General features: G+C 34.8%; 2 protein-coding genes and 1 non-coding gene across 3 annotated transcripts; 1 reads left to right on the forward strand and 2 right to left on the reverse strand.

The window, feature by feature from the left end:
- Nucleotides 1-2,348: 2,348 nt before the first annotated feature.
- On the forward strand, nt 2,349-9,830 carry LOC104233004 (uncharacterized). The gene is made up of 2 exons (XM_009786306.2): nt 2,349-2,823; nt 8,961-9,830. Exons 1-2 carry the CDS (start codon nt 2,451-2,453, stop codon nt 9,581-9,583), a joined length of 996 nt encoding a protein of 331 aa, XP_009784608.1. The 5' UTR covers nt 2,349-2,450; the 3' UTR covers nt 9,584-9,830.
- Nucleotides 9,831-10,436: 606 nt separating this feature from the next.
- Nucleotides 10,437-10,509, reverse strand: TRNAA-UGC (transfer RNA alanine (anticodon UGC)). Its single transcript has one exon. It is a non-coding gene; the product is annotated as a tRNA-Ala (tRNA).
- Nucleotides 10,510-11,269: 760 nt separating this feature from the next.
- LOC104233003 (probable LRR receptor-like serine/threonine-protein kinase At2g16250) lies at nt 11,270-15,102 on the reverse strand. Its single transcript, XM_009786303.2, has 4 exons — nt 13,083-15,102; nt 12,816-12,941; nt 12,361-12,383; nt 11,270-12,270 (listed from the first exon to the last, which is right to left on the reverse strand). Exons 1-4 carry the CDS (start codon nt 15,017-15,019, stop codon nt 11,669-11,671), a joined length of 2,688 nt encoding a protein of 895 aa, XP_009784605.1. The 5' UTR covers nt 15,020-15,102; the 3' UTR covers nt 11,270-11,668.
- Nucleotides 15,103-15,735: the final 633 nt, after the last annotated feature.

The following is a 15,735-nucleotide window of genomic DNA, read 5'->3' on the forward strand; positions in this document are numbered from 1 at the left end:
ATATCATTTTCACTTGAAATTTTTTCTATTTTTTCCGATTTTACAATTCTTATGTCCAAGCGCCCGCTAAGTTTCCGAGACCTTATCAACATCAAAACCAGCGGCAAATGTAGCATGTGTACAGCATGTCCGGTCGCATCACTATGGTGGCAAATTGGCAACTCGGCCATACTTTAACGGGTCAAAACGAGTCAAATCGGTAAACGGCTCATGACCCAAATCTCAATTAAAGTTTGTTTGGGACTTTGGGTCAATGGAAGTTGGGCAAAAAAGGTCAAATAATAGGTCACTACCGAACCTAGCCAACATAATTCAACCTCCTACAGGAGCGGCCCTTCCATAAAGCAAGTAAAATAACCTCTTTAGGCCCCATATTTGTAGGGAACCCTTTTCTTATTATGCCTAATAGACTCTGTATAAGTGTAAAAAAGAATTAGTAAGGTGAAAAAGTTTGATTTCTTTCTTTAACAAATATAGAGAAGAAGGATTTGCAACTGCTATGATTTCTACCAAGGAAATTGCACTTGAAATAAATATTGAACCCGAATTTCGTAAGAAACGTGTGATATGAGAAGTAACAATTTGATGCGAATGTTGATAATAAAATCTTAAAATCTTTCGAAGAGTCCTTTAGAGTTGATTACTTTTAAAAATACTAGACAAGACTATTTTTTCACTACAAAATAGATTTGAACAATTCAAAGTATATGGAAATATTTTTAGTTTTCTATTTGGCAGTAAAAACTAAGATCACTAGATGTTGGAAATTTGAAAAAATATTGTCTTAATCTTGAATATTCCTTAAAGCATAATAATCAATTGGATATTGATGGTTTATATCTATTTTGTGAATTAAAAATATTAAGAAAAATAGTACAATTAGAAGATAGTAGTTTAAATGATACACTTAATCAAATAAAAAGATTTAATTCTTTTCCAAATGCCTAAATTGCTCATGAAATAATGTTCATAACTCATGTTACCATTGCTTCAGCGGAAAGAAATTTTCAAAATTAAAATTGACAAAATCTTACCTAAGAACAACAGTATCACAAGAAAGGTTAAATGGATTAGTTATATTGTCAATTGGGAAATATTTATTAGAAGTTATTGATTATAAGAAAATTATTTATAACTTTGTATCTAAAAAAATGTAAAAAAAGATAAACTAGAGTTCAAATAAATAATAAGAAAAAAATAAAAATTTAAGGCCCCTCATACAATTTGGCTTTAGGCCACAAAATTCGCCGGGCCGCCCCTGACCTCCCATCCATTTTATTTCAATTCTGCTTTTCGAAACAAAATAAAATAAAATAAAATTGAAAGCTGATGTACTTTTCTTAAATTATTAGCTTAAATCCTCCCAAATATATAGTAAAAATAGCACGGTATAGCCAGTTTTCGGACTGGACATTTAAAAAAGTCAGCGTTTACGAAGTCAATGAAAAATAGCCACTATTTTACTGCAACAGAGACCGGTCCAGCATAATATACTGGAGTTCGGTGCACCTGTGTATGAACTCCAGCGTATTATGCTGGACCGGTATACTTTGTTGACTCCAGTATAATATACTGGAGACTGAAGCACTGGTGCTCCAAACTCCAGTATATTATACTGGACAATTATACTTGTTAGAACTCCAGTATATTATGCTGGAGTTCTAGTATACTTATGCTGGAACTCCATCGTATTATGTCGGAGTCCCATCATACTTATCCTGGAACTCCAGTATAATATGTTGGAGTTCAAGCATACTTATGCTGGAACTCCAGTATAATATACTGGTGTATTTTTCGGGTTTTGAACAGTGTTTTCGCTCAGATTTATCTTTACATGAAAAGTGGCTAAATTTAGATTACTTTTAAAACTGGGCTATTTTTGAATGACCGGTTGTAAATCTGGCTATTTTTGAATTTCTCCCAAATATATATAGTAATTCCCTATCCCCGGGTTTCATTTTGTATGTTTGGGTTTGAGTTGTATTTTGACCTATCGGGTATTAAGTTTGCACCTTAAGTAGTAGGTCCAGTTAACACTTGGCACCACTTGATTTCAAATCTGAATCGGGACTCCGGACATCTCACACCAACCAAGCAAATATCTCAGGTCGACTTGCCTTTTTCAGGCACATGAAACTAGATTTTGAGGCAGACAACCAATATAATAGAAACAAACGCGTACTTGAGTTAGGAAAAAGTTGGACCACTCTTATATATGCCCTTCTCAGCTAATAGTAATGCAACAAAAAAAATTATACGAATTGATGGTAGTCGTGGCCTCCTTCATTCCCTTTCTTTATGTAACAAAAAGAAGCTGGACACGATATTTGTGTTCTTTTTTTCTGTGACATTGGTTCTGTGTGGCTCTCTTTTCTTATCCCTAGTCCCTACTACTAAAAATATTTCTCCTATATAACTCATAGTTTATATTAAAACGTCTTAGCACAGACATGTCTAACCAAGTGAATTCAGCCCAGCAATGGCCAGAATTCATATTACCCGACTCGTTGTATACCGATAATATTAGAGAACTCCATGCAGAAATTGAACATAAATGGGATATGTCGCGACGATCAGCGTGCCAGATTGCAGCAGGAAGGGCACTGTGGAGGCATGTGATAAACGATCCACTAGCAGAGTTACTAGCAGGAGAAACATACCTCAAAAGCTTGTATGAAAAGATTAAGAGGGATTGTCTTAATAATGCAAGAGAGGTTTCTGGTGTAATGATTGCTGTTAGAACACTATGGTTTGATAAACAAATTGAAGCTGCTCTTAGTTCCTTTGATGGTGGAGCAACACAAGTTGTCCTTCTTGGAGCAGGTATGTGATCAAAAGGGATTAACTTATATTAGCTGACCATGTAAATTTATTTATTTATTTTATATATAACATGTTTTACTTTCTAGGTTCCTAATCCCGTGTTTTATGAATGGTCACTTATGTAGTTATGATCTGATAACGTAAAAATTCTTTTTTACTGTCATATAGAAGTTAAACTCGACAAAAAATAAACTACCTCCTACGGTCCACTTTAATTGAATTTTTGGCTGTTTTTACACATATTAAGGAATCCACCTTTTGGCATAAATTAACAATGAAATTGACCATATTAACCTTAATTTATTCATTAGAAATGCAACAAATACTCCTAGGCTATTTACTCCAAAGGCACCTTTGGAAAAAAGAAGTTAATTCTTTCTTGATATCTGAAAAAATTAAATATTGTAGACCACAAGAAAGAACCGAAAAAATAATTAAAGTGGACCGGAGAGAGTAAATCAACTCTGTCTTAATCCCAAACTAGTAAGAGTGGACTAAATGAATCTTTCATTTCACACATTATTTGTGTCACTTTCATTCCAGTACAGGTAAATAATTTTTCCTTTATGGTAAATTTGGAGAGATGTATCAAACTAATCTCTCTGTTGCATTTTAGGCAATGATATACGTATTTGTTCCTTCTTGCAACTCAAAGACAATTTGTTCTTTAGTTAGTAACTTGTAGTGACTTATCATGAACTAATTAACTTCAAGTGTGAGTATGTTAGTTATTCTATTACAAAATTAACAGATCAATGATTCTGCAAAGACATTGCAACTGAAAATTAACAAGATGCATTGTTTCAGCTTTTAATCCGTTAGTAATCTGTGTTCGAAAATAGAAAATCAAAAAAATAGAACTTAGAACAGAAAATGTAAAAATAATTTCGAGCCTACAAGTTTTTTGTGTGTCCTTAAGAAATTTAATCCTTTCACTGTTGCTCAAGATATACAGATTAATTCCTCCCGAGATAGAATGGAATAACTATTCTGTGATAGCGGCACTTCAAATCACAGAACTTCAGCGAACTCCACAAACGGAGCAAATCACACTTCACACTTATTTTTATTTGGAAAAACAATGCAACAATGTAGAAAAGAGAAGAGAAATTTTCAGATTTTTCAATGCATTTGTAAAAATGAGGCCAAGCCTCTAAATTTATCGACAATGGAAGGGTGAGATGAAGAGATGCAATCCAAGAGGTGTCTCTTCCATTTCTCATTTACACCCTTTAGAAAAAAAATCCAACAATCCACCACATGAATGAGGAATGGTCATATATATAAAAATATGCATAAAAATTGTGTGATTCGCAAGTAAGGATTAATCGCATCTGGATAAGTAGATTTCCCTTTGAACTTTCCGTAGCGGACATATGTCGGATATACTTGGTCAATCGGTAGATTTGATATCTTTGAACCATCGAACTTTGGTATATACCTAGACAACCATAAGTCACATAATAAACCCTTAACCGTCTTTGGTTCTCATTGTTGTGTTCGTTTCAGCCATGAACACCGTCTGATTTCATAAGTGCATAGAGAACTAGCCTTACAGAATTCTCTTTTAAGCGACTTACACTTCATACTTACATAGATGATTCCTAAACGTGTTATCTCGTAGATACACTATTTGATATACTCCGTATCAAACTAAGAAACCATTAAAAAACTTTAACGTTTTATCTTTGGTACTGAACATTGTCTCATCACGAGAATGGACCAAATTTTTTTATTTGACAATGTTGAATCGTCATTAATGACTTTGTTTGATCTCCTTAAACCTAGATGTTGGAATCTCCAATCTTCTAGGTAAAATTTCTACCACAATGACTTGTCCTCGGTCATAGTCCAATTCCCTTCAATAATCTCTCAACTACCTCTCTAGTTAGGCCTTTTGTAAGTGGATCTGATGCATAATCGCTTGACTTCACGTAGGCAATCGTGATAATTCCCCTATAGTGTAGTTTCCTAATGATTTTATGTCTTTGTCGTATATGATGAGATTTTTCATTATACATAATGCTTCCAGCCCCTACTATTGCCACCTGACTATCGCAATATATGCATATAGGTGCTAACGGTTTGGGTCAAAATAGAATATCTTCAAGAAATTTCGAAGCCATTCTGCTTCTCCAACGGCCTTGTCTAAGGCTATAAACTCAACCTCCACTGTAGAACGGGCAATACATATTTATTTGGATAATTTTCAAGACATCGTTCCTCCACCGACTGTGAAAATATATCCACATGTGAATTTAGAAGCAGTCGACTGGGTGATCTAATTTGCATCACTATATCCTCCATTGCCACGGGATACTTATATAGTACAAATCATAATTTTGAGTATATTTCAAATATCTCAAAATTCATTTCATTGCCATGATAGTTCAATACAAACTTCCTTATGTCGTAGACTAATACATCTTGACTTTCTATTGCATATCAGATTATTGACTACACTTAATATAGCAACAAACGGTTGAAATGGTTGCATCAGTTGTAGCCACAACCTTTGAATATCTAACACATTTCGCAATCACTTCGCCTTTTGCTATTTATTCTTATTCCATAATGAAATACAAGTTTATATGATATGCAAATAGACTTTACTCATGATATAAATCCAACTTTTTATGAATTTGTTTTGTTATTTTCATCAGTTGGTTCACCTCATATAGTACAACATATATAAAAACATACATAAAGCACCTTTTCATGAAAAGTCACAGCCTTCCAAATGACCCATTTCATAAAAGAACTAAATATAATCAATGTTCAAGAAAGAACACAACATTTTGGATAGGTACGTAAATAACTTTTGAATTGGTAGTTTTATCACTAGTCATCATTAAGACAGAACAAGTAATGAATTAACTGACTACCATATCATATCCACTAGGAATTCGTGGGTTCCAAAAATTATATCATCTAGTTCTTTTAGATAATATAGGCATTGCGTCTAATATTGACTTTTGTCATGCAACAGCTAAGGCCCCCACATTTCAAATATTTCATGTGCCTTGGCAATTATTCATTATCAACATATCATCCACAAATAATGACTTGATTTTAAAATCATTTGACAAAATTATGTGATCAAATCTCACATGTCAATATTTTGGTGCTTGTTTTAGTCCATAAAGAGACTTTACACGTCTGCACACCTTTATTTCTTTTCCAAGAACCACAAACCCTTCAGGTTGTTACATGTAGATTTCTTCCTCCAAAACTTAGTTTAAGAAGGATGTCTTCACATCCATTTGATGGATTTCAGTACCATACACCACAACTAATGATTCCAACGCCCATATGAACGTAATTCTTGTAACCAATGAGTATGTGTCAAAATAGTCAAGGCCTTCTCGTTGTCTATACCTTTTGACAACAAGTCATGCCTTATACTTGTCAATAGTGCCATCATTTTTCTTTTTCCTTTGAAAATACATTTAGAACCTAATGGTTTGTTACCGGGAGGAAGATAAACTAATTCCTAAGTATAATTGTCCAATATGGATTCTATTTCACTATTGAGAGTCTGTTTCCAAAATAATGATACAGAAGAAGACATAACTTTTTAAAATGTTCGAGACATATTTTTCAATAAGAAAGTTTAAAATTTGGTCCAAATGAAATAGACGTTCTTTGTCGTTTACTCCGTCTTGAATCCTCCTCATTAAATGTACGTTCTTTTGTTCCTTCCCCAGGTCATTTGGATCCTTCACCAATCGACTCACATTCCGTTTTATACGGATATATATTTTGAGGAATTCAGCATTATCTGACTCTATAACCATATTATTATGAATGTCGGGATTTTTTACTTATGAACTAGAAATCGATATGTTTTACTATTGGTTGCATATCTTATGAAAATACAATCAACGATTTTCGATCATATCTTTATCCCTTTGGGTTTAGAAAATTGCACTATTGCCAAACACCCCCACACTTTAAAATAATTCAAGTTGGGTTTCCTTCCTTTCCATTTTTTCATACGGAATAGATTGCAATTTGCTATGGGGAACTCGATTGAATACTCTATTAGCTGCAAGCGTAGCTTCCCCCCACAAGTTTTGGGTAAATCAGAACTTATTAACTAGACATTCATTATTTCCTTTGACATTCTATTTTTTCTTTTCGCAATTCCATTAGATTGTGGTGACTAAGAGAGGATCGTTTGGTGAATAATTCCACATTTCAAGCATATTTCTTCAAAAGGAGATTCATATTTGCCGCCCCTATTATGTTGTAGAGCCAATCACAAGAATTGTTGTTTGTGTCACGACGGAGCCAGAATTAATAAATTGTGAAGTTTTTAATCTTCAAACCAATCTTGTACATTTAGAATAATTAATAAACTGTGAAATTTTTAATTTTCAAATCGAGTAACATCTGATACAACTAGATTTAATAAACGGTGAAGTTTTTAATCTTCAAATCGAGTAACATGTGATACGATCAAAGAAATGCTTTGTATTAGTGGTAAATTAGGTCAAAACAAATTTACTGGACAAAAATTTGTTAGATGAAACCATGAAGCATTTGTGACAAGCAAGAGTCGAAATTTAATTAGCTTGCTCACTCTAGTACTTGTGCCAACCTTCAATTTCCTTAGGTCTGTTGTTCCAGTACTTTGTCCCTTCAGAGCACTATATAAATGTCTAATAATTAAGTCCTTAGGAAAAGACAAAATATTCCTTGTACCATAAGTCCAAATATCTAAGAGTTCCACGACAAGTTTTATTTTGTGTTTCATACAATTTACACTAGTTGTATAAGGCTCATTTTTGTCTCACAAATTTGTGGACCCCAATCTTACACTTTTGGATTCATAGAAATCTGAATCCACAAAACTGTGAGACAAAAAAGTTGCCTCATACAACTAGTGTCAGTTGTATGAGACACAAAATAAAATTTTCCGAGTTCCACCCATAGATCGATCTAAGGAATTTGAATTGGCCTAATAATGTATAGAGTTACCACTGTCCAGTCACGACACCAATTCCGTGGAGTGAAAGATTACTTCTTCTTCTCTTTGTCTGCCAGCCATCCTAAGTTTAAGTGCTAGAGATTGAAAACGACTTTTCGGATCAGTTTTGATTTTGTCATTTCTCTCTATAGTCATATCACACCAGTAATCGTACTGTTTACTTCGTCTTTCCTCTTATCAGCCGTCTCAACGCACAAAAGAGATGAACACAAAAAATAAAGATAAATTCCTTAAGATTGTTACTAATCTGTGTTCGAAATTAGAAAATCAGAAAAATAGAACTTAGAACAGAAAATATAAAAATAATTTCAAGCCCACAAGTTTCTTGCGTGTCCTTGAATTTAATCTTCTTACTGTTCCTCAAAGTATACGGATTAATTTCTCCTAGGATAGAACGGAATAACTACTTTGTGATAGCGCCATTTCAAATCACAGAACTTCAGCAAACTCGACATACGGAGCAAATCACACTTGACACTTATTTTTATTTGGAAAAACAATGCTACAATGTAGAAAAGAGTGGAGAAATTTTGGGTAATAAGCAATCTCTACAATCTATAAAGCAGTCATGACTATTTAAATTTTAACATTCAACTGGATTTGATATAGGTGATGCAAAATTTACTTGCTTTGAGTTATCGCAATAACTAGGGAATTTGAACCATGAACAGATGGAGTATTCCAATATAAGTGTGGATTTTACTCCAAGCATTCTCAGTTCCTCAATGAGAGAAAGCCTTGGCACAATAATAAGAGTTGAGTTGTCATTGTTGTGACCAGGAGGTCTTCCCTTGGAAACACCCTTTTGCAAAAATGCAAGGCTGCATGCATACAATAGATTCAATGTGATGCGGCCCTTCCTTAAACTTGGCGCATAGCGAGAACTTAGCGTATTGATCTGCCAATTTTCTATTCTCCGTTCCTCACTTCCCTTGCAAGTTGCTTGATTAATCCATTTTGTGGGGACAGTACAGAACACTGTCGAGGGTCTATTGAAAACAACATCTCTACCTTCACAAGGTAGGGATAAGGTATGCGTACACACTATCCTCTCCAGACCCCACAGTATGAGATAATATTGGGTATGTTGTTATTAGTACAGAACAGAACAGACTAATGATGATATCAATCTGCTTATCTGCAGGTATGGATACAAGGGCATACCGCTTGAGTTGCTTGAAAGAAAGTGACATTTTTGAGATTGATTTTCCAGAGGTCTTACAGATGAAAACTAGTGTTCTAAAAGAAGCAATCAATGAACAAAAACGGCCAATGCTGACAGCAAAATCATTGAAGGGAGTGGCAGCTGATTTAAGAGAAAAAGATTGGCTTAAAAAGCTTCAAGCATCAGGATTAGAGTTAAAGAAAAACACAGTGTGGGTATTAGAGGGAATTCTCTACTATCTATCACACTCTCATGCAATGGAAGTACTCAAGGTTATCGCTAATAACTGTGCGTCTGCTAATACAGTACTTTTAGCAGATTTCATGAACAAGCAAGCAACCAAAATGTGCAGCTCCATTTTCCATTTCTATAGTGATTGGCCTGATCTGTTATTGCCATCACTAGGATTTTCTCAAGTTAAACTTTCTCAAATTGGTGATCCGGATGCCCATTTCGGGCTGTTGCATGATCCACTAAATTTATTCAATAAGTTGCGCAGCTTGCCACGGTCACTACAAACTCACCCTGATGATGGAACACCGTGTTGTCGGTTGTATTTGCTTCAGGCTTCTGGAGCACCACCTCTTCAAACTATTCCTTGAATCATGTGATAAGCCTAATTTCCAGTAAGAGATTAGATCTATGTAGGCCTCATTATTTTGCCTTATGGCACTAGAGATACAATTTGAATTAGTGGCTGTGTCATTCAATTCTATGTTTTCTTCTTCAAATCTGACTTAAACCAGTCATAAACTTTTCATATTTACTGCCCAATCTCTCCCTTATAACCTCCAACTCTTATGAAACTTTATATATAAAAGAGAATAGAGTATTTTTCTCAGTTACTTGATACTGGTGTATTTATGCAGACGAATCAACCAACACTTACAGTCATATGCTAATCCCTTCACACTGCAAAGTTGTAGTAATATGAGAACTCTGCATAACCCTTATCATTCTGCATTCAAATAGGCAATTTACTACAGATTTCACTTTTGATACAACATAGTATTGTTTACTATTACATTGAAAGTTAAGCTTATTATGATAGAGATGACAATTGTGATCTACAATGATAAGCAGATGCTCCAAACTGAAATGAGACAATTTGTGCAGCAGGCTTAAGAAAAAAAGTTCATGAATTCGTTAGTATCACCTTTTGTCTGCTACAAAAGAAGCATAGCCATGAAATAAATATCTCAGTTTTTATTACCGGAGTATTTGAACATATCGATTTCTTATGCCACGCCATTAGAGAGCCAAAAGACATGCAACCATGAACAGAAAAATAATGTTGTATTCCCTCTTATATTCTGCAACTAAAGAAAATAAAATCTTTCACAGGTGTTACATGGATAAAAATGAGAATATTCAGAATTAGTTTTACAAGTTACCTTATGAGATCAATCAGCTTGCGCTCACAATTAGATTCTAGCCGTCAAAATTTAAAACAATTGGAGATGCGGGGGATCTAACCCCGTGCCTCTCGCATGCAAAGCGAGCGCTCTACCATTTGAGCTACATCCCCTTTTGTTTTATAATTGCTGCTATTAATTTATATATATTGTTTTTACGTGCAACTTGAAAGCTACCCCTATCTTGTTTTTTTCATCGCTACTTATTTTTGTTGTTCACTTTCGTAAATTGCAGTTCACAATTGTGGAGAACTTTTCATTACGGAGCAATGACGTGTTCCTTTAATGTGATTATGATATTTCCAATAATCTCGTATTGCGCTTTTTGGTTCAGCAATTTTTTCAAAAATGAAAATATGACCTTTTTTATTTGCTTTTGTCATTTTGATGGAGTTATATGCTCACATCTGAATTCTACCAGTCAAGTGACAAACTTGAGCATGTATTCGCCTGGTAAACCCAACAGGCCTGGTGAAGAATATATGTTGCATGATCCTCTCCTCTTTCTCTGAATAATGGCGGATCTAGAATTTAGACGTTGTGAGTTTTATGTCGAAAATCTAACTCTTCTAATGTACTTCCCCCTGCACCCCCCCCCCCCCCACATATATATATATATATATATATATATATATATGGATTCATACCGAATCACTGACACATGTTGTATTGAGTTTATTGGACTTATTTAGGCCACCAAGGAATTTATAGTTCAATTGTATCACTTTTTTTTTTTTCTTTCATGCAATCTCAAAATATGATATCTTGAAACTGTAAATCTGGATTATATAGTGGAGATCCTTGACACAGTTGTATGCTTGTTATCCATCACATCTGTATTTTGCACACAACCAAGGAACATAGTTTACAGAGTAAAGAGGGGAATACAAAGGACTGAACATCCTTTAATATCAACTTTTTTGTCATCAACGCGTCTGACAGGATAAACTTTTGAAAGTTTACAAAGACGAGAGCATTTGTAGCACATCAAAAAAAAAGAAAAGAAGAAAGACAGAATACATGTACATGGTGTAACGACATATTCAAAAATACTGATCCAATTTGATAGGCTGCACGGAGAAGGAAAGAGCTTACCAACCATATGACAATTCATTCTTGTGTGTAGCACGTGGGCCCATGTATCCGTGGCGATCATTAGAACGGCCACTCAAAAATCAAAAGCCCTGATACTTACAAAACCATTACCTGCAGAAATGCATTTGGCATAGGTTAACTGCAAATGATGAGGATACCTTTAAACTCACAGGATGGCTAGTTCATGTCCTGTCTTTCTATATCTAGCGTTTCCTGAGGTTCGGGGAAAATCTCACTGGATGATCTCTTACACGATGATGAACGTTCATTCCCGCTGCTATGAGAATGAGATCCTACTCGTCCTGACTGTCTTAGGTTGATACCCTCTTTGCTTGTTTGGCCACTGGCATTTATACTATCTTGTGAGCTATGGTGCCAATTACCAAGAAAAGCAACACTCCACGATCGCCTCAATGAAGTTGTTCGTAGCCTTGTAGAGTTGAAACTTCCTTCCCTAACAACCTTGAAAGGGTTCTCTAGTGCTTTTAGGACACGTCTCATTTCAGGACGTTTGGAAGGCCTCGGATGAAGACATGCTTTGGCTACTATTGCTACAGCCCACATCTCTTCCAGTAAGTCCTCATCTAGAATTAGAGATGGATCGACGATGTTGGCCACTAATTCTTTCTCCCGTATAGTAATGAAAGGAAGAAATTTGTTCAACCACTCCTTGGTTGAGGCATCATCTGACTGGCTTATGCCAACCTTACCAGTTACAAGCTCGAGTAAGACCTTCCCGAAACAGTATACATCATAAGTGCAACTTGTAAATGAAGATCCTGTTCATGTATAAGGCCAGCATGAAAAATTGGAACGATAACTCTAAAGTCCAACTATGTGTTTTTATGAAAAGAATACTAGCTACATACCAGTAGGGTCTCCCTCAGCATTCCTGTATATTGTCAAGAAGAAATGTCTTAGAACATTGAACAAAAAGCAATATGAAGAAGAAGTATTCAGAGTCTGTGGAATCTAAATATATAAACTAACTTTTGTCAAATGCATTAAGTAAAATTTAAGGCTAGTACGTATCTAACAAGTCAAGAATTAGAATTACTGAACATTTATTAGGAGTAGTATTAGAACTTGTTTTCCTCAGTATATTCCAACTTGCACGCCTATATTACGAAGGTTAATCAAAACGGTTTGACTGACAAGATAGTATTGAGAATGCCTTCCAAACCTTGAAGAGTAAGTTAAAGAACGACTCAATGGAACATGTACAAATTACATAAAAGCATTCGTAGTTTCTAAAAGGAAATGCTAAAAGTAGAAATAGCAGGAAAGATGACACAACCTTAATATATATTTAGAAACAACTTACTTTGGCATGTGGAAGAACTTTGTGATCAAATTGTGATTATCACCTTCCTGTGTACACACTTCGCTCAAACTTCCCAGCCTTACTTCAAATTTATCGTCGAGAAGGATACTGCTAGCTTGAACATCTCTTCAACCAGAAAATACAGAATAGAATTAGATTGGTGTAGAACTTTACAATAACTTGAACTTAATAATGGATCTGTTACAGACAAAAATAGCATATATAAGGAGAAAAACAAGAATGCGAAAAAGTGAAAGAAACAAATACCTATGAACAAGGGGAGGATTACACTCATGGTGTAAATAAGCTAAACCTTCTGCAGTTCCTATTGCAATTTTTAATCTCGTTATCCAATCCAGAGACTGTCGATTTTCGTCTCCTAAATCTGTATCCCTGGACAACAAACTAAACAAATCTCCATTGCGCATATATTTGTAGACCAAGAATTTCTCACTCTCATGCTCTAAGCAGTGGCCCAATAAAGGGACAAACCTATGGTGTGTTATCCAGTTTAACAAATCCAACTCCAACTTGTATGATTCTTTTTCAGACTGAAGTAAACTAACTTTCTTGATAACTATGGGGACACCGCCTTCCAATATTCCCCGGAAAATGTCTCCAGTGTGACCGTGCTTGATAAGGTTTGTTTCATTCAGGTTGCTTGTGGCTTGGAGAATCTGTTCATAAGTAAATGATTCGACCGAACCAGATATATCACTAGAGAACTTTACAGGTGCATGATTATCTCCTTCCACGACAGGACTAACGTTCGAAGTGCCTCTTTCATTTGAATTTCCTGTGTAGCATATCTTCAAAAACAATAGAATGGCTAATGCCAAAAGCATAAGAACCCCAAGCCCACCAAAAACTCCAACCATTATAAGAAGGCGCGTATGCCCGCTCTTTGAAGATCTTTGCGCTGGAGTTTGGCTTGTGCCGTTGGTGCTGCCATTGACAAAAACTAGACCCCTATCAGCATAAAATTTACGACAATCTTCTGAACTCCTCTGATTCAAAGACCCTGTAAAGCAATTACTCATAACTTGAATGCCAGAATTATTGGGTGCTAGACCTTGAAAATAGTTGTTGGACAGATCAATTGATTGAAAATTCCGAATATCAAACGCCTCATTTCCGAAGAAGAGATTATTTGAAAGGTTATATGAAGCACTACTGACACTAAAATTGGTAAAATTTGAAACTACACCAGTGAAGTTGTTCCCTGAAATATCAAGAATCCTCAAGTGGGACAATGACCACAAAACATCAGGAATTTCGCCTTCGAATCGATTCCAACTGAGAACTATATACTCCATTAGAGAAAGATTTGAAAACAAGGTACTAGGCAATTCACCTTCTAGTTCATTGTTTTCAATTAACAATTTTCTTAAATTTCTCAATCTTGAGAAATCTTCTGGCAATGACCCTGACAAGTAATTATAGCCAAGATCAAGTTCTACTAATTGAGAAAGATTTGCTAGCTGAGCAGGAATATAAGAACTCAGACTATTATTGGATAAATTGAGGAATTTAAGGTCATGAAATGAACCAAATTCAATAGGGATTGGACCAGACAACAAATTTGAAGACAAATCAAGAACAGTGAGATTCCCAATATCTGAATAAGAACTTGGAATTGAACCTGTGAGTGAATTACCAGAAAGATTAAGAACCTTTAAAGAACTTAACTTCCCAAATTCTGTAGGAATAGTACCTGTAATTGAATTACTAGACAAAGATAGAGAAGTAAGTTTAATCATACTTCCAAGTGATGGTGGAAGTGAACCAAGAATTGAGCTTGAACTAAGATCAAGTTCTTTGAGCTGACTTAATCTTTGACCAAACCAATCTGGAATTGGCCCTAGGAGAATGAAACCTGATGAGTTAAAGGATGTTAACTGAGTAAAATTGGCCAAAGAATCAACAGCAAACTGTGGAAACAAACTTCCTTTGTGACTTCTTCTTACTCCAGTTAACTTTATACTTGTAACTTTGCCATTGTTGCACACAATTCCAGTCCAATTGGAGCAGGGGTCTGATTTTCTTGGCCAATCTCTAGCTCTGATGCCTAAAGATGACCTGAGATTCAGCAAATCTTGATATTCCAAGTTGGAACTCAGTTGGTTCTGCTTAGCTAATACTGAGTAAAAGAACAAGAGAAAAAGAATAGCCTTGAATTGAGTTCCCATGAAATCTTGTAACATACTTTTTTTTATGTAGAGGTCTTATTATATGCTGTGAAAACTATGTTTCCATTTTCATATTTCCAATAGTTGTTTCAAGAACCTTAAATATAGATACTTTATATGCTCAATGTTCCTTTCCAGTGTGTCATGCAAGTACAAATACACACTTTTCTACCTTCCAATATTTTGTCTCTTAACGTAATGGTATTTGATTGAGTTCAACATTTTAATATGTTAATTGCTGTAACTTATTTAGAGTACTAGTGACGGGGAAAATCTATAAATGTTAAAGTAAGTGTCAGAAAGTTAGTTTGATGGAGAACATATCACATGAAACTTTTAAAGTCAGAATAGATTAATGAATTTAAATTCTTAAAAAGTACAAATTACAAAAATGAAACAATATCAAGCTTTTTGAGACATTCAAAAGATGAAAAGTGTCTCATATAAATAATAAATGGGATGAATTGAGCATCAAATTATATTTTTTCACACCCGATATTTACACTAAACTAAACATATTAATTTTAATAGTTAAAAACTAAAGTAAAAATACATATCGCCTAACCACAGGTAAGTAATAAATGCATATGTGTAAAGCACTTGACTTATATTCATTAATTTGGTGTAAGCATCCGATGCATGTAAGTTGGGTTTGATGCAACCTCATGGCATCGGCTGCTAACAAATTTATTGTGATTTCAGCTTAAATAACAAAAACAGAAAGTGAGTTA

Source organism: Nicotiana sylvestris, chromosome 10 (genome assembly GCF_000393655.2).
Source record: "Nicotiana sylvestris chromosome 10, ASM39365v2, whole genome shotgun sequence".
In the NCBI taxonomy this organism is placed as follows: Eukaryota; Viridiplantae; Streptophyta; class Magnoliopsida; order Solanales; family Solanaceae; genus Nicotiana; species Nicotiana sylvestris.

What these genes read in the sequence shown, in the direction of transcription:
- LOC104233004 (XM_009786306.2), top strand. Translation starts at nt 2,451, where the DNA reads ATGTCTAACCAAGTGAATTCAGCCCAGCAATGGCCAGAATTCATATTA. An exon ending in AGTTGTCCTTCTTGGAGCAG is followed by an intron (nt 2,824 to 8,960) that starts GTATGTGATCAA and finishes GCTTATCTGCAG; the next exon opens with GTATGGATACAAGGGCATAC.
- LOC104233003 (XM_009786303.2), bottom strand. Translation starts at nt 15,019, where the DNA reads ATGTTACAAGATTTCATGGGAACTCAATTCAAGGCTATTCTTTTTCTC. An exon ending in AATCCTCCCCTTGTTCATAG is followed by an intron (nt 12,942 to 13,082) that starts GTATTTGTTTCT and finishes TTCTGGTTGAAG; the next exon opens with AGATGTTCAAGCTAGCAGTA. An exon ending in AAGTTCTTCCACATGCCAAA is followed by an intron (nt 12,384 to 12,815) that starts GTAAGTTGTTTC and finishes GACAATATACAG; the next exon opens with GAATGCTGAGGGAGACCCTA.